This window comes from Oncorhynchus mykiss, chromosome 28 (genome assembly GCF_013265735.2).
Source record: "Oncorhynchus mykiss isolate Arlee chromosome 28, USDA_OmykA_1.1, whole genome shotgun sequence".
Taxonomy (NCBI): Eukaryota; Metazoa; Chordata; class Actinopteri; order Salmoniformes; family Salmonidae; genus Oncorhynchus; species Oncorhynchus mykiss.
In genome coordinates, this window is record NC_048592.1 from 5,922,681 (window position 1) to 5,941,523 (window position 18,843).

Consider the following 18,843-nt stretch of genomic DNA (forward strand, 5'->3'; position numbering starts at 1 on the left):
ATTGGATCCAGTGAATGTTAGTGAAACATACTTTTGGAGTATTGGATCCAGGGAATGTTACTGAAACAGACTAGTGGAGTATTGGATCCAGTGAATGTTAGTGAAACAGACTAGTGGAGTATTGGATCCAGTGAATGTTACTGAAACAGACTAGTGGAGTATTGGATCCAGTGAATGTTAGTGAAACATACTTTTGGAGTATTGGATCCAGGGAATGTTAGTGAAACAGAATAGTGGAGTATTGGATCCAGTGAATGTTAGTGAAACAGACTAGTGGAGTATTGGATCCAGTGAATGTTAGTGAAACAGACTAGTGGAGTATTGGATCCAGTGAATGTTAGTGAAACAGACTAGTGGAGTATTGGATCCAGTGAATGTTAGTGAAACAGACTAGTGGAGTATTGGTTCCAGTGAATGTTAGTGAAACAGACTAGTGGAGAGTGGAGAATTGGATCCAGTGAATGTTAGTGAAACAGAATAGTGGAGAGTGGAGTATTGGATCCAGTGAATGTTAGTGAAACAGAATAGTGGAGAGTGGAGTATTGGATCCAGTGAATGTTAGTGAAACAGACTAGTGGAGAGTGGAGTATTGGATCCAGTGAATGTTAGTGAAACAGACTAGTGGAGTATTGGATCCAGTGAATGTTAGTGAAACAGACTAGTGGAGTATTGGTTCCAGTGAATGTTAGTGAAACAGACTAGTGGAGAGTGGAGTATTGGATCCAGGGAATGTTAGTGAAACAGACTAGTGGAGAGTGGAGTATTGGATCCAGTTAATGTTATTGAAACAGACTAGTGGAGAGTGGAGTATTGGATCCAGTTAATGTTATTGAAACAGCCTAGTGGAGTATTGGATCCAGTGAATGTTAGTGAAACAGACTTGTGGAGAGTGGAGTATTGGATCCAGTTAATGTTAGTGAAACAGACTAGTGGAGAGTGGAGTATTGGATCCAGTTAATGTTATTGAAACAGCCTAGTGGAGTATTGGATCCAGTTAATGTTAGTGAAACAGACCAGTGGAGAGTGGAGAATTGGATCCAGTGAATGTTAGTGAATGGAACCCGTTCTTCCAGTCATAAAAAAATATGTCTCACTCAGACTCTGTGGTGATTTCAAAGTCACCATTAACCCAGTCTTGACTGCTGAAAAATATCTACTACCCCTCAATTGACTAACTCTTTTCTGGTTTAGATGGAGGACAAACGTTCAGTAAGATAGACATATGTCAGGCCTATCTACAGATACTGTACATGTGAACCAAGAGTCACAAGAACTGTTGACCATAGTGACTCAAAGGACTGTGCAGCATTCTGCAGCGATACGCCATCACATCTGGTTGTGGCTTTAGAGGGGCTATCATTTGTTTTTCAACAGGACAATGACCCAACACACCTCCAGGCTGTGTAAGGGATATTTTATCAAGAGAGTGATGGAGTGCTGAATCAGATGACATGGTCTCCACAACCCCCCAACCTCAACCCAATTGAGATGGTTTGGGATGAGTCGGGCAGCTAACAAGCTAGCAGCTAACAAGTTCTCAGCATATGTGGGAACTCCTTCAAGATTGTTGGAAAAACATTCAAGGCGAAGCTGGTTGAGAGAATGCCAAGAGTGTGCAAAGCTGTCATCAAGGCAAAGGGTGGCTATTTGAAGAATCTCAAATATAAAATATGCACTAAAGTTCAAAGGTTTGGCATTGTAGTTGTCAATTTGTTGATGTAATCTGAAGAGATTTCACCCCATGATTCCTGAAGCACCTCCCACATGTTGGATTGGTTTGATGGGCACTTCTTACGGTCAAGCTGCTCCCACAACAGCTCAATAGGGTTGAGATCAGGTGACTGTGCTGGCCACTCCATTATAGACAGAATACCAGCTGACTACTTCTTCCCTAAATAGTTCTTGCATAGTTTGGAGCTGTGCTTTGGGCCATTGTCCTGTTTTAGGAGGAAATTGGCTCCAATTAAGCACCGTCCACAGGGTATGGCGTTGCGAAATGGAGTGATAGCCTTCCTTCTGCAAGATACCCTTTACCCTGTTCAAATCTCCCACTTTACCACCACCAAAGCACCCCCAGACCATCACATTGCCTCCACCATGCTTGACAGATGGCGTCAAGCACTCCTTCAGCATCTTTTCATTTTTTCTGATTCTCACAAATGTTATTCTGTGTGATCCGAACACCTCAAACTTAGATTCGTCTGTCTAACACTTTTTTCAAATCTTCCTCTGTCCAGTGTCTGTGTTCTTTGCCCAACTTAATGTTTTCTTTTTATTGGCAAGTCTGAGATAGATTTTTCTTTGCAACTCTGCCTAGAAGGCCAGCATCCCGGAGTCGCCTCTTCACTATTGACGTTGAGAATAGTGTTTTGCGGGTACTATTTAATGAAGCTGACAGTTGAGGACTTGTGAAGCATCTGTTTCTCAAACAAAACACAGTAATGTACTTGTCCTTTTGTTCAATTGTGCACCTGGGCCTCCCACTCCTCTTTCTATTCTGGTTAGAGCCAGGTTACGCTGTTCTGTGAAGGGAGTAGTACACAGCGTTGTACGAGATCTTCAGTTTCTTGGCAATTTCGCATGGAATAGCCTTCATTTCTCAGAACAAGAATAGACTGACGAGTTTAAGAAGAAAGTTCTTTGTTTCTGGCCATTTTGAGCCTGTAATTGAACACACAAATGCTGATGCTCTAGATACTCAACTAGTCTAATGGAGGACAGTTTAATTGCTTATTTAATCAGAACAGTTTTCACCTGTGCTAACATAATTGCAAACAGTAGTGTATGTTGATTTGTTTAACAGTTCTTTGGTTAGTACATGATTCCATACGAGTTATTTCATAGACTTGATGTCTTCACTATTATTCTACAACGTATAGCAATGGCCAAAAGCATTGAGAATGACACAAATATTAATTTTCACAAAGTCTGCTGCCTCAGTTTGTATGATGGCAATTTGCATATACTCCAGAATATTATGAAGAGTGATCAGATGAATTGCAATTAATTGCAAAGTCCCTCTTTGCCATGCAAATGAACTGAATCCCCAAAAAACATTTCCACTGCATTTCAGCACTGCAAGAAAAGTACCAGCTGACATCATGTCAGTGATTCTCTCGTTAACACAGGTGTGAGTGTTGACGAGGACAAGGCTGGCGATCACTCTGTCATGCTGATTGAGTTTGAAAAACAGACTGGTAGCTTCAAAAGGAGGGTGGTGCTTGGAATCAGTGTTCTTCCTCTGTCAACCATGGTTACCTGGAAGGAAACACATGCCGTCATCATTGCTTTGCACAAAAAGGGCTTCACAGGCAAGGATATTGCTGCCAGTAAGATTGCACCAAAATCAACCATTTATCAGATCATCAAGAACTTCAAGGAGAGCGGTTCAATTGTTGTGAAAAAGGCTTCAGGGTGCCCAAGAAAGTCCAGCAAGCGCCAGGACCGTCTCCTAAAGTTGATTCAGCTGCGGGATCGGGGCACCACCAGTACAGACCTTGCTCAGGAATGGAATTAGGCAGGTGTGAGTGCATCTGCAGGCACAGTGAGGCAAAGACTTTTGGAGGATGGCCTGGTGTCAAGAAGGGCAGCAAAGAAGCCACTTCTCTCCAGGAAAAACATCAGGACAGACTGATATTCTGCAAATGGTACAGGGATTGGACTGCTGAGGACTGGGGTAAAGTCATTTTCTCTGATGAATCCCCTTTCCGATTGTGTGGCATCCGGAAAAAAAAGCTTGTCTGGAGAAGACAAGGTGAGCGCTACCATCAGCCCTGTGTCATGCCAACAGTAAAGCATCCTGAGACTATTCATGTGTGGGGTTGCTTCTCAGCCAAGGTAGTGGGCTCACTCACAATTTTGTCTAAGAACACAGCCATGAATAAAGAATGGTACCAACATATCCTCTGAGAGCAACTTCTCCCAACCATCCAGGAAACGTTTGGTGACGAACAATGCCTTTTCCAGCATGATGGAGCACCTTGCCATAAGGCAAGTGATAACTAAGTGGCTCGGGGAACAAAACATTGAAATTTTGGGTCCATGGCCAGGAAACTCCCCAGACCTTAATCCCATTGAGAACTTGTGGTCAATCCTCAAGAGGCAGGTGGACAAACAAAAACCCACAAATTCTGAGAAACTCCAAGCATTGATTATGTAAGAATGGGCTGCCATCAGTAAGGATGTGGCCCAGAAGTAATTTGACCGCATGCCAGGACGGATTGCAGAGGTCTTGAAAAAGAAGGGTTGACTCTTTGCATCAACTTCATGTAATTGTCAATAAAAGCCTTTGACACTTATGAAATTCTTGTAATTATACTTCAGTATTCCATAGTAACATCTGACAAAAATATCTAAAGACACTGAAGCTGCAAACTTTGTGGAAATTAATATTTGTGTCATTCTCAAAACTTTTGCCCACGACTATAGATAATAGTAAAAAATTAAGAAAAACTCTTGAATGAGTAGGTGTTTTAAAACTTTTGACCGGTAGTGTACACTTGTTGGTCAGTTTATTAGGTACACCACCCCGTTCACAAAAATGTATCGCTCCTACAGAGTCACGTGGCTGTGGATTGCTTCTTAAAGCAGGCAGACATTCATCGAGGCATTCGGTTACTGTTTGATTAAACATTAGAATGGGTAAAATGACTGACCTAAACGACTTTAAGCGTGGTATGATCGTCGGTGCCAGGCACGCCAGATCCAGTATCTCAGAAACGGCTGCCCTCCTGGGCTTTTTATGCACGACAGTGTCTTGGGTTTTCCAAGAATGATGCAACAAACTAAAAATATGCAGTCAGCGGCAGTCCTGTTGTCAACAACAGCTTGTAGATGAGAGGTCAAAGGAGAATGGCAAAATCGGGCAAGCTAACAAGCGGGCCACAAACAGACAAACAGCAGCGCAGTACAACAGTGGTTTGGGGAACGGCATCTTGGGATGCACAACCCATCAATCCTTGTGACGGATCGGCTATTACAGCAGACGACCACACTAGATTGAACTCCTATCAGTTCAAAATAAGAAGAAGCAGAGAATGATTTACATACATCCACCGTGGTGACCGTAAGCACGTAACCTCGTTGCCCTCAGAGTTTCTCCTAAGCAACTCAGAGACGTTATGCTCAAAGCGGAAGAAAAAGTTATTTAGAAGCCCCCGACCGTTAAAAGTCCTTGCCACATTTGCCTCGTGTCCAACCCGCTGAATTGCTCGTCCACTTTTCCCTTAATTCTTACAATGTCTTACCATCTTGATTGATCTGCGTACTGTCGGTTGTATTTGTACTGTTTAACGATACAATTGTTCCCAGTCTCCTTGCCGGATTGAGATCCGGGTTCTTCGCTGGCCATGGCAGAACACTGACATTTCTGTCTTGCAGGAAATCACACACAGAACGAGCAGTGTGGCTGGTGCCATTGTCACGCTGGATGGTCATGTCAGGATGAACCTGCAGGAAGGGTATCACATGAGGGAGGAGGATGTCTTCCCTGTAACGCACAGTATTGAGATTGCCTGCAGTGACAACAAGCTCAGTAGGATGATGCTGTGACACACCGCCCCAGAACATGACGGACCCTCCACTTCCAAATCGATCCCGCTCCAGAGTACAAGCCTTGGTGTAATGCTCATTCCTTCGACGATAAACGCAAATCTTAATGACCGTCACCCCTGGTGAGACAAAACCGCGACTCGTCAGTGACAAGCACTTTTTGCCAGTCCTGTCTTGTCCAGCGACGGTGGGCTTGTGCCCATAGGTGACGTTGTTTCCGGTGATGTCTGGTAAGGACCTGCCTTACAACAGGCCTACAAGTCCTCAGTCCAGCCTCTCTCAGCCTATTGCGGACAGTCTGAGCACTGATGGAGGGATTGTGCATTCCTAATGTAACTCGGGCAGTTGTTCTTGCCATCCTGTACCTGTCCCGCAGGTGTGATGTTCGGATGTACCGATCCTGTGCAGGTGTTACACGTGGCCTGCCACTGAGAGGATGATCAGCTGTTCCGTCCTGTCTCCCTGTAGCGCTGTCTTAGGGATCTCACAGTACAGACATTGACATTTATTGCCCTGGCCACATCTGCAGTCCGCATGCCTAATGCACGTTCACACAGATGAGCAGGGACCCTAGGCATCTTTCTTTTGGTGTTTTTCAGAGTCAGTAGAAAGGCCTCTTTAGTGTCCTAAGTTTTCATAACTGTGACCTTAATTGCCTACCGTCTGTAAGCTGTTAGTGTCTTAACGACCGTTCCACAGGTGCATGTTCATTAATTGTTTATGGTTCATTGAACAAGCATGGGAAACAGTGTTTAAACCATTTACAATGAAGATCTGTGAAGATATTTGGATTTGTACAATTTATCTTTGAAAGACAGGGTCCTGAAAAAGACACGTTTCTTTTTTTGCCGAGTTTATGTATTATTATGGATTAATATAATGTGTCGGTAATTTTGGACCATCATTTGTATTCACTGCTTATTTTAGTATACATTACATTTCCAGGGAGGGGGAATAAGGACATACAGCCTCATTCTCATGACACACACACACTCCATCATTACCAAACGTATAACCCAATGTGCACACAAGGGGCGCACAAACAATTTAGACAACAGGGATCTTGATCCAGGAGAGGATTGAATGTCTCTGTTGTAACCAAGAAGCTTGATCTTGACATCTAGACAATTAGCAAACCAAATGCATAGCGGGAGCCCTGATCTGATATAATTTATTTGACACATCTTAGATTTCTTATAGTTATACTTAACTTATAGTTAAAAGAATGCCCCCCCCCGGTATACAGTATAAACGGCCCAAGCCTAAAAAAAAACAAACAACACGAACGCACACACACACTCCCCTCTAAATGCCTTGCTTCCATGCCATCACTAACTCCAATGTAAGTGCATATGATCAAGAAAATGAATCTAATTACTTCCCAAGACCATACACTACTGTATTGTCATGCTTTCCATTTCTTTAGTAATGCTTTGGCTGAAGTTCACACACACACACGCACACACACACACACACACAGTAAAGTTACATAGGGAAACTATTTTTCCCTTTTTCCCAATTGCAAAATCTGTCCTGCAAAATCAGACCTCTCACTATGGCAAACAGCAGTTAGACATCATGAGGAGCATGCTCACACACACACAGTAACGTTACATAGCTGAATATTATTAACAGAAATAAATATTCCTAGGACGTGTAGGAACCTGGTGGACTCTCATTGGTCTGGCCTGAGACACTGTGTTGTAGCAACCAAACAACTGGTTCATATTAGAGAAGGCCTGGTTTTCCAAGTGTGTCTTATTGTTTTAGCAGTCATCATGATCTTTTGATTTATTAGATTGGAATTAGATTCCACAGTCTACTCCATCCAGACTTGCTCACTATCCAAACGGATAGGTTACTGACTGATAGAATATCCAAATAGGACCCAGGTGAACCAAAAGCTTCACTTCAACAACTGATTCACTTTATTATCACTTCTGAATAACTAGCTATATAACATATCAGAACACATTCAAATCAACAATATGTCTAATGGGGTAACATCAAACTGTCCATCTGGAGCAGGACCCTTTCACATCATGAAAACTGTCTTCTTCTTTAAGGTTTAATGGCAGACTACACTTATTGGTGAATTGCCGCCACCTACAGTACAATCCATTATAGTTTATGATACGATAGAACAAAATTGTGAAGAAGGAAAATTACCCTGCCAACTATTAGTCCTAACAAAAAAAAACACCACCTCATTCCACCATTTAACCCTCACTAATCCTACTCCAGGCCAACGGTCTGGGAGGACACAACACTACCACTCAACACCCCCTGCAACTCCTCTGCAGTAAAACCTCGCAATCCCAAGTACTTCTCTGCAGCTGCCACGATGACCTCTATTTTCTGTGACTTACGTTCCATTTCTGCAGTACAGTTGACAACCAAGGCTATGAATGCTAAGAAACCCACCTTACTGAAGCACATATGTGACCCGTTTCAGGAAAATAGGCATATGTTGCGGGTCACTACTTCACAGGAGAACCATTTGAACGTAAACTTTTATCAAAATGCGTTTTTAAATGCCTTCTCGAACAGAAACGTTCATGTGCCTTAATAACAAACTTGTATGACATCTGTAAATACGAATACAATCTTTAAATTACGAGCCTAGTTGGTTTAGCCACAGAAAAAGTAACCAACCTTCCCACTGGCCATGATTGGCTGAGATAATGAGTGGGCTGGACATGCCGAGAGATGCGTTTGGATTGGTCTGCCATATAGTACGTTTCTGTAGATTTGAGCTGGTCAGTATGTGTAGGTAATCCAGTCTAACATGGCTTTACATTTTTTTATTGTGTATTAAAACTGCATAAGTGTTTCTGGAGGACCGAGGAATCAGTGGAATTCGAGTATGATAGCTAAGGAGAACACACCTGTCTCCGGATTACATCTTCAAACAAAGGGCAAATATGGCATCCGGCAGATGCATTGGTCCATGAATTATGTATACGGGTAAGATAGTCTAGCTAGCTACATTTTTTAGATATGACACATTTCTAATTTTAACAGAAAGCATGGCTAGCTATAGCCTAATGTTAGCTAGCTAACATTAAACATGGTTGGTTAGCTATCTACAGATTCATGCAGGGTAGTGACGTCATGAGTTGGGATTATGGTTCATTGTTGATCAAGCTAGCTAACTTTAACTGGCTGGCTCGCTAGCTAACATTTCGTATATCTTATTATTTGTATCTCAGAGCTATTTGCATGGCTAGCTATAGCCTAATGTTAGCTAGCCAACATTGAACCTGGTTGTTTAGCTACCTGCAGATTCATGCAGGGTAGTAACATCATGAGTTGTTATTATGGTTCATTGTTTACCTAGCTAGCTACAGTACATGTCTTAACAAAAGACTCCACTATGCAAGTAACCATCTCGGGTGCATTCGTAAATTTAGTCTGGCCATCTACTCTGATTTCAGAGACCTCTCGTCTGAGTGTACCAGAGTACAGAATAACTGATGAATTTACAAATGCTCAACTTCCGTTGAATATGGCCGGTGTCAGTAAACGTTGTCAAAAAAAGCGTAATTACATTCTTTCCAGCAGCACAGTTACAGTCACCAATGTTCTGGATAACATGAAAACAGCCTAACCAGCTCTGCTACGGTGAGTAAAATGGTCAGAGTGGGGTGTTTGTTTATTATGGGTCTGGAAGTAGCTAGCCAATGTTAGCAAGTTAGCTTGGGTGCTTGACTTCTGTTGTTAGTACAGAACGCTCGGATCGACCCTTAAAGAGGATGGGTGAGGCTGAAGCTTAAAAGGGTGTGAACGATGCTGAATGGGTGTAGACAAAAAAGGGCTCTCCAGTTGTAGTAGCAAAACATTCAAAGGCCATTTTCTCAAAAGTGAGTTTACAAGTTTATCCAACTTTCAAAGCAAAATGACTTTCCCTGTAGTGTATGATATACGATTTTGTAGCTCAGTCTCTTCTTTTATCCAATGTAAAAAACACAATTTCAAATGTTGCTACATAAGACTGATTTGAGCTGGTTGGTCACATATTCTTCCCACCACTCTCTATTGGTCTCTGCCTACTAACAGAAATCCTCAGGATCCCTCACCCTGTACCCATCTTCCTCTAACACTCCCTTCACTACTTCAGCATACAACACTGTCTGTACTAACCTGGCAAACTCAACCTACCTTTCTTTCACCAGATATCGCCCATCTTTGGCCACATGGGTAACCCCACATCTAACACACACAATTTTCTCCACGGATACTACATATTTCTTTGTCTCATGCCCTCTGGCACACTAATCACATCTAAGAATCTTCCTCCTATCCTGCAACATGACCATAAGCTTGGCACCTAAAACAGTAGTATTTTCGAAACAAAATCTCTCATGGGATAACTGACATCCTAACTTGACCTTGTCGGGCAAAGACTCTGCATCAAAACTCAGCAAGACAGACAATGTCTTCACCACGCTCTCCACTGGGTCTGCATCGCACCAAACGGCGGGAAGCACTGACACATTTCCGCTGATCCACCTCAACACTTAATGACACCTCCTTACCACTCCTTTCAACAGCGCCCTGCTCCGGAGAGCAATTCACAGTTCTTGTCCCTAGTCGTGTGGTACAGCGCGCCCTCTGGACAGAAGAAACACAATAAATCCTCACAAGTTCACTTCCGAGTTACTTTCACCAACTCACCAGTTCCCAACCTCTTCTCCAACCAACCTGACACCACATATGGATCAGTCAGAATACAAGGATCCATTCTCTCCACAAATCTCACTCCCACTGGACCAGAATCATCCTGGTCATCACCAGGACAAGGCTTGAACTCGTTGGTGCTCACCGCAGGTACTTCATCCTCACATTCAATTTCTTTCTTGTAGCCCTTCCAAAAGTTCTGGGAGAAAACATTTTTCTCCTGTTTTTTCTTGTGCACCTTCTTATCCTTCATCAGACATTCCAGAAGGCTTGTGTCCCTCCCCTCACCTCCCCTCACTCCATATTTAGTCATAATGTTCCACGTTCCTCCTTTTTTTCCTGTCAACTCAGCCCTTTTTACCGCCCAACTCAGCCGTGTCAATGAATGCCCTTCTCCCTTCCAAACGCTCTCATAAGAGCTGTGCTGAAACAAAGCCCGTGCACAGTGACTGTGCATGGTTGTGATCAGAGGTCACTTACTGTGTTTGTTGTTCTCAGGGGCTGTAGCTGTGGTCCTGGCAGTCTCCTGGGGGTGGGCCTGTTTTGGAGGACGACCCCTTGATGACAGCTTTGCCAGCCGTGGGATACTGGGGATCTCCATGCTTGGGGACAGGAGAGGGAGATGAATATATAGTTATGTAAACGATGTTTCAGTCAGACACATCCAAGGTTGTCTAAAGTTGACTAGTTGTACTAATCTGTAATCACAGTGTCATAACTATGATATGAAGTTTCAGGAACTTTGGTAGCCTAACTTACAAACGGGTCAATATTAGACACACATTAAACCTAACAAACATCTAATCACCTTGCTAAAAGTATTCTTCTGCAATCCTCTCTCAACATCCAGTAAAATGATTTTTTCCAGCCCTGGATTGTTAAAGCTATCCAGATGGAGGCAAAGCCAACATGACCTTCCATGTTTCATTTAAAAATCAATACTTTCTCAAACACATGAACTGAACTCCATGGTAACATGCCACTTAGATGGGAGTGGAGTACAGTAGTACAGAGCCAATGTAATAAGTTAGTATTGTGTTGGAGAAGTTCGAGCATGGACTGAAATCAAGAATTGCATCGATATATTAGGCTGGAATACCTCATCATTCCACTATCTAATGCATTTTATTTATATTTAAAGACCATTAAGTTTAGTGGGCTGGAGTGTAGCCCCGTGCCTGGTTCATGTAGTCAGATGAATCAAGTCCAGGCTTCACCAAATGAACAACAAAGACGGAATGCAATATGACATTTAATTAAATAGTTTGGGGAATGGCCTGGTCTCTGAGGGAAGATCTTCAGAGTCAGATGATGTACAGAATATCATGTTGATTCTGGCCATCATCACTCCAAAGCACACTGGTTAATGGCTGATGAAATATTGCCAGTGGAGGATCATCCTACTATTTAATAAATGTTTTATTTTACCCGGTAAGTTGACTGAGAACACGTTCTCATTTACAGCAACGACCTGGGGAATAGTTACAGGGGAGAGGAGAAGGATGAGCCAAATGTAAACTGGGGATTATTAGGTAACCGTGATGGTTTGAGCGCCAGATTGGGAATTTAGCCAGGACACTCTTACAATAAGTGCCATGGGATCTTTAATGACCTCACAGAGTCAGGACACCCGTGTAACATCCCATCCAAAAGACAGCACCCTACACAGGGCAATGTCTACCAATCACTGCCCTGGGGCATTGGAATATTTTAATATTCCATTGAAGGGCCAGTAGTGCCTCCTACTGGCCCTCCAACACCTCGTCCAGCAGCATCTGGTCTCCCATCCAAGGACTGACCAGGACCAACCCTGCTTAGTGTCAGATGCAAGCCAGTAGTGGTATGCAGGGTGGTATATTGCTGGCAATAAAGTGAATTGACTAAGTGAATTTCATACCAATTAAAATAGTGAAACATTGAAAAAGTTATGATAGAGACATACCCAAGACGACTCAGAGATGATAGAGACATACCCAAGACCACTCAGAGCTGGTAGAGACATACCCAAGACGACTCAAAGCTGATAGAGACATACCCAAGATGACTCAAAGCTGATAGAGACATACCCAAGACGACTCAAAGCTGATAGAGACCTACAGTTCTACAAAGAACTGACTCAGGGGTGTGAAAACTTACGTAAGTTAGATATTTCTGTAAAATTTCTAAAAACAAGTTTTCACTTTGTCATTATGGGATATTGTGTGTAGATGAGTGAGATACGAAAACTGTGTAATCCACTTTGAATTCAGGCTTTAACACAACATGTGGATTAAGTCAAGGCAATGTATGTACAGTATCAGTCAAATTCAGACACCTACTCATTCCAGGGTTTTTCTTTATTTTTACTATTTTATACATTATAGATTAATAGTGAAGACATCAAGACTATGAAATAACACATATGGAGTCATGTACTAACACTTAAAGTGTTAAACAATATATTTTATATTTGAGATTCTTCAAAGTAGCCACCCTTTGCCTAGATGACAGCTTTGCACACTCTAGACATTCTCCTAACCAGCTTCATGAGGAATGCTTTCCCACATATGCTGAGGCCTTGTTGGCTGCTTTTCCTTCACTCTGCAGTATAACTCATCCCAAACCCCTCAGCTACTAGCTGTGCCCTGGACACCATGTGAATTGATTGCCCCTCATCTATCTTCAAAGTTTGTTCTGTTAGGTGACCTAAACTGGGATATGTTAACAAACACCCCCCGACAGTCCTACAAGCTAAGCTAGATGCCCTCAATAGCACACAAATTATCAACAAATCCACCAGGTACAACCCTAAATCCGTAAACATGGGCACCCTCATAGATATTATCCTGACCAACTTGCCCTCCAAATACACCTCTGCTGCGTTCAATCAGGATCTCAGCGATCACTGCCTCACTGCCTATGGGTCCAAGGTCAAACGACCACCCCTCATCACTGTCAAATTGCTCCCAAAAACACTTCTGTGAACAGGCCTTTCTAACCGACCTGGCCCGGGTATCCTGAAAGGATATTGACCTCATGCCATCAGTCGAGGATGCCTGGTCATTCTTTAAAAGTAATTTCCTCACCATCTTACAGTGGGGCAAAAAAAGTATTTAGTCAGCCACCAATTGTGCAAGTTGTCCCACTTAAAAAGATGAGAGAGGCCTGTAATTTTTCATCATAGGTACACTTCAACTATGACAGACAAAATGAGAAAGAAAATCCAGAAAATCCCATTGTAGGATTTTTAATGAATTTATTTGCAAATTATGGTGGAAAATAAGTATTTGGTCAATAACAAAAGTTTATCTCAATACTTTGTTATATACCCTTTTTTGGCAATGACAGAGGTCAAACCTTTTCTGTAAGTCTTCGCTGGTATTTAGGCCCATTCTTCCATGCAGATCTCCTCTAGAGCAGTGATGTTTTGGGGCTGTTGCTGGGCAACACAGACGTTCAACTCCCTCAAAAGATATTCTATGGGGTTGAGATCTGGAGACTGGCTAGGCCACTCCAGGACCTTGAAATGCTTCTTACGAAGCCACTCCTTCGTTGCCCGGGCAGTGTGTTTGGGATCATTGTCATGCTGAAAGACCCAGCCACGTTTCATCTTCAATGCCCTTGCTGATGGTAGGCTTTGTTACTTTGGTCCCAGCTCTCTGCAGGTCATTCACTAGGTCCCCCCGTGTGGTTCTGGGATTTTTGCTCACCGTTCTTATGATAATTTTGACCCCACGGGGTGAGATCTTGCGTGGAGCCCCAGATCGAGGGAGATTATCAGTGGTCTTGTATGTCTTCCATTTCCTAATAATTGCTCCCACAGTTGATTTCTTCAAACCAAGCTGCTTACCTATTGCAGATTCAGTCTTCCCAGCCTGGTGCAGGTCAACAATTTTGTTTCTGGTGTCCTTTGACAGCTCTTTGGTCTTGGCCATAGTGGAGTTTGGAGTGTGACTGTTTGAGGTTGTGGACAGGTGTCTTTTATACTGATAACAAGTTCAAACAGGTGCCATTAATACAGGTAACGAGTGGAGGACAGAGGAGCCTCTTAAAGAAGAAGTTACAGGTCTGTGAGAGCCAGAAATCTTGCTTGTTTGTAGGTGACCAAATACTTATTTTCCACCATAATTTGCAAATAAATTCATTAAAAATCCTACAATGTGATTTTCTGGATTTTTTCCCCTCATTTTGTCTGCCATAGTTGAAGTGTACCTATGATGAAAATTACAGGCCTCTCTCATCTTAGAGAACTTGCACAATTGGTAGCTGACTAAATAATTTTTTGCCCAACTGTAAATAAGCATATCCCTTTCAAAAAATTTCGAAATAAGAACAGATATAGCCCCTGGTTCACTCCAGACCTGACTGCTCTCGACCAGCACAAAAACATCCTGTGGCGGACTGCACTAGCATCGAATAGTCCACGCGATATGCAACTTATAAGGGAAGTCAGGAACCAATACACACAGTCAGTTAGGAAAGCTAAGGCTAGCTTTTTCAAACAGAAATTTGCATCCTGTAGCTCTAACTCCAAAAAGTTTTGGGACACTGTAAATTCCATGGAGAATAAGAGCACTTCCTCCCAGCTGCCCACTGCACTGGGGCTAGGTAACACTGTCACCACCGATAAATACACAATAATCGAGAATTTCAATAAGCATTTCTCTACGGCTGGCCATGCTTTCCTCCTGGCTACCCCAACCCCAGCCAACAGCTCCGCACCCCCCGCAACTACTTGCCCAAGCCTCCCCAGCTTCTCCTTCACCCAAATCCAGATAGCAGATGCAAAACCTGACCCGTACAAATCAGCTGGGCAAGACAACCTGGACCCTCTCTTTCTAAAATGATCCACCTCCATTGTTGCAACTCCTATTACCAGTCTGTTCAACCTCTCTTTCATTTCGTCCGAGATCCCTAAAGATTGGAAAGCTTCCGCGGTCATCCCCCTCTTCAAAGGGGGTGACACTCTAGACCAAAACTGCTATAGACCTATATCCATCCTGCCCTGCCTTTTTAAAGTCTTCGAGAGCCAAGTTAAACAGATCACTGACCATTTCGAATCCCATCATACCTTCTCCGCTGTGTAATCCGGTTTCCGACTCCTTTCTCAGTATATATCAATGATGTCGCTCTTGCTGCGGGTGATTCCCTGATCCACCTCTACGCAGACGACAACATTCTGTATACATCTGGCCCTTCTTTAGACACTGTGTTAACAAACCTCCAAACGAGCTTCAATGCCAGACAACACTCCTTCCTTGGCCTCCAACTGCTCTTAAAATGCTAGTAAAACTAAATGCATGCTTTTCAACCATTCGCTGCCCGCCCGCCCGACTAGCATCACTACTCTGGACGGTTCTGACTTAGAATATGTGGACAACTACAAATACCTAGGCGTCTAGCTAGACTGTAAACTCTCCTTCTAGACTCATATTAAACATCTCCAATCCAAAATTAAATCTAGAATTGGCTTCCTATTTCGCAACAGAGCCTCCTTCACTCACGTCGCCAAACAAACCCTCGTAAAACTGACTACCCTACCGATCCTCGACTTTGAAGATGTAATTTACAAAATAGCCCCCAACACCCTACTCAGCAAACTGGATGCCGTCTATCACAGTGGCATCCGTTTTATCACCAAAGCCCCATATACCACCCCCCATTGCGACCTGTATGCTCTGGTCGGCTTGCACTCACTACCTATTCGTCGCCAGACCCACTGGCTCCAGGTCATCTATAAATCTATGCTAGGTAAAGCACCGCCTTATCTCAGCTCACTGGTCACGATAACAACACCCACCCGTAGCATGCGCGCCAGCAGGTATATTTCACTGGTCATCCCCAAAGCCAACACCTCCTTTCGCCGCCTTTCCTTCCCGTTCTCTGCTGTCAATGACTGGAACAAATTGCAAAAATAGCTGAAGCTGGAGACTTATATTTCCCTCAATAACTTTAAACATCAGCTATCTGAGCAGCTAACCGATCGATGCAGCTGTGCATAGCCCACCTGTAAATAGCCCATCCAATCTAAATACCTCATCCCCATATTGTTTTTATTTACTTTTCTGCTCTTTTGCACACCAGTATTTCTACTTGCACATCATCATCTGCTCATCTATCACTTCAGTGTTAATTTGCTAAATTGTAACTACTTTGCTACTACGGCCTATTTATTGCCATACCTTCTCACGCCAGTAAATCACTGGGGCCAAGCTTCCTACCATCCAGGACCTCTATACCAGGCGGTGTCAGAGGAAAGCCCTAAAAATTGTCAAAGACTCCAGACACCCTAGTCATGGACTGTACTTTGTGCTATCGCACAAGTCTAGGTCCAAAAGTCTTCTAAACAGCTTCTACCCCAAGCCATAAGACTCCTGAACAGCTAATCAAATGGCTACCCAGAATATTTGCATTTCCCCCTCCCCTTTTACACTGCTGCTACTCTCTGTTTATTATCTATGCAGAGTCACTTTAATGCATACACTTCGATGCAGTCACTCTACCTACATGTACATATTACCTCCATTTTTAACTCATCTATTCTTAACTTAACACGTATTTTTCTTAAAACTGCATTGTTGGTTAAGGGCTTGTAAGTAAGCATTTCACTGTAATACCTGTTGTATTTGGCACTTGTGACATACAATTTGATTTGATTTGATTTGTATATGTGGACAATGATAGATCCTTAGTGATGTGGACACCGAGAAACGTGAAGCTCACGGCCCGCTCCACTACAGCCCCGTCAATGTGAACGGGGGCGTGCTCGGTCCTCCGTTTCCTGTAGTCCACGATCAGCTCCTTTGTCTTGCTCACATTAAGGGAGAGGTTGTTGTCCTGGCACCACACTGCCAGGTCTCTGACCTCCTCCCTATAGGGTGTCTCATCGTCGTTGATCAACCCTACCACCATCCTGTTGTCAGCAAACTTAATGATGGTCCTATTGTGTATTCATTCCGCCATTCGATTGCAAAATGTTACTTAAATGGAGCGAAAGGTGGAGGGACCTACGTGAATTTGTCAAATAGAAACTCTTGTTTTAATAGAATATTTTGCAACTGTGTGGACTAATGATTACACCCCAGATTCTACGCTTAGTAGGGAGCAGGCTTTCATGACATACACAGAAAATAATAGCAATTTAGATTTTCAAAAGTATGTGAGTCTAGAGCAAAATCATCCACCTGATTTATGCTACATAGCATGCTAAATGTGTCTGATCAGATATTAGCAAACTAATAGCTGAGCTGACGGAGATTCAGTGAAACAAAGTCACATGTATTGATTATCAGAGGGCTTTTAGTCGGGATATATACTAGGCTACTAAGTGAGTGATGAGCAAAATAATCCCCTGTATTACTACAGTAGGCTAAACAGTTAGCTAACCTGCTAGCACAGAGTTCTGATAATAAAGACTAACATCATCAACACTCAATTTGGCTAACATTTTCACAAATATCTCAATATCAAAATGTTGATTTAATGAAAACTAAAATGTGACATTAATTGATTTATCATGACGAGTCCCCATGCTTGTCTCAAAGCAGAAAATGCTGTCCCAATCATGAGCTGGTTGACCACACATGGCTAAAGTATAAAGCTTCAAGTATTTAAAACGGTTGGATGGCTTTGGGAGTTTCAGTAAGCAACAATATGATAAATGCCTTCAATGGCATTAGCCTACTTTATTCCAATATTTTTGTCATTCAGTGATATTCATTCCACAGTGATCATTGATCGATCCATCTAGCTGTGGTTAAGAAAACGTGCATACATCGTGGTAGGCTTTGCTAAGTGGTGGGCAAATCGGCCTGCCTCGCAATGTTTAGAACTGGTAACAGCCTAGTAATGGCCACTGCCTAGAAACCATCATTATGAAGCATCAAGTCTCATGAGCGTGTTGCCTACGCCAGACTTAGCTGGGACTAGTCCTATTCATGGTTGGTGCAACAAGTCGGACGTAGCATTTAAGACCAACTTCTGTACGCCGAACTGGTCTAAGATCAGCTAGATGCAGGTAAGTGTGTGCAAGGTAGTATTGAATGTGTCAATTTGTCACCTGGATTACCCCAATATGTCTCTTGACCTGTGCACCTACGTCATAAACTTTAATTTGTAGGCTAGGTTGTAGCAACCTCATGATAGGTATAGGGGAAATTAGAGTATCAATTAGTAGCCTATGCCTATCGATGTAACATTGAGCTGGGTGAATGGAATATGAACTAGTCATCCAATATGCTGTAATAGAAATAAGCACCGACCGCCACTGTTTCTGAAAGTGACTAATTATGCTTAGTAAAATTGATTAGAGTTAGGCCTACCATCATGCTTTCTCAGCATAGAACGCATATATTAATGTAGTGCCCCTAATGAATTACTACAGTACACAAAGGGTCATTCATGTGGTGGCTGAGGTAACAATATTTTAATTTAACCTTTATGGTGGTACCGGAGCGCCAAGTCTAGGACCAAAAGGCTACTTAACAGCTTCTACCCCTTAGCCATAAGACTGCCTGACCCCCCCCCCCCCCCCCCCTATTTGTGTGTACACTGCTCCTACTCACTGTTTATTATCTATGAATAGTCACTACACCCCCACCTACATGTACAAATGACCTAAACTTGTACCCCCGC

General features: G+C 42.9%; 1 protein-coding gene across 2 annotated transcripts in view; it reads right to left on the reverse strand.

The window, feature by feature from the left end:
* The window catches only part of LOC110508393 (zinc finger protein 512B), an 86,236-nt gene that overhangs the window by 56,562 nt on the left and 10,831 nt on the right, over positions 1-18,843 (reverse strand). Inside the window, exon 3 of one of the 2 annotated variants that reach the window (XM_036966424.1) lies at positions 10,711-10,832. In XM_036966424.1, coding sequence (XP_036822319.1) covers positions 10,711-10,832 — 122 coding nt within the window. Of the gene's footprint in view, positions 1-10,227; positions 10,548-10,710; positions 10,833-18,843 lie in introns of those variants that run through there. The other variant, XM_036966425.1, reaches the window with a different exon arrangement.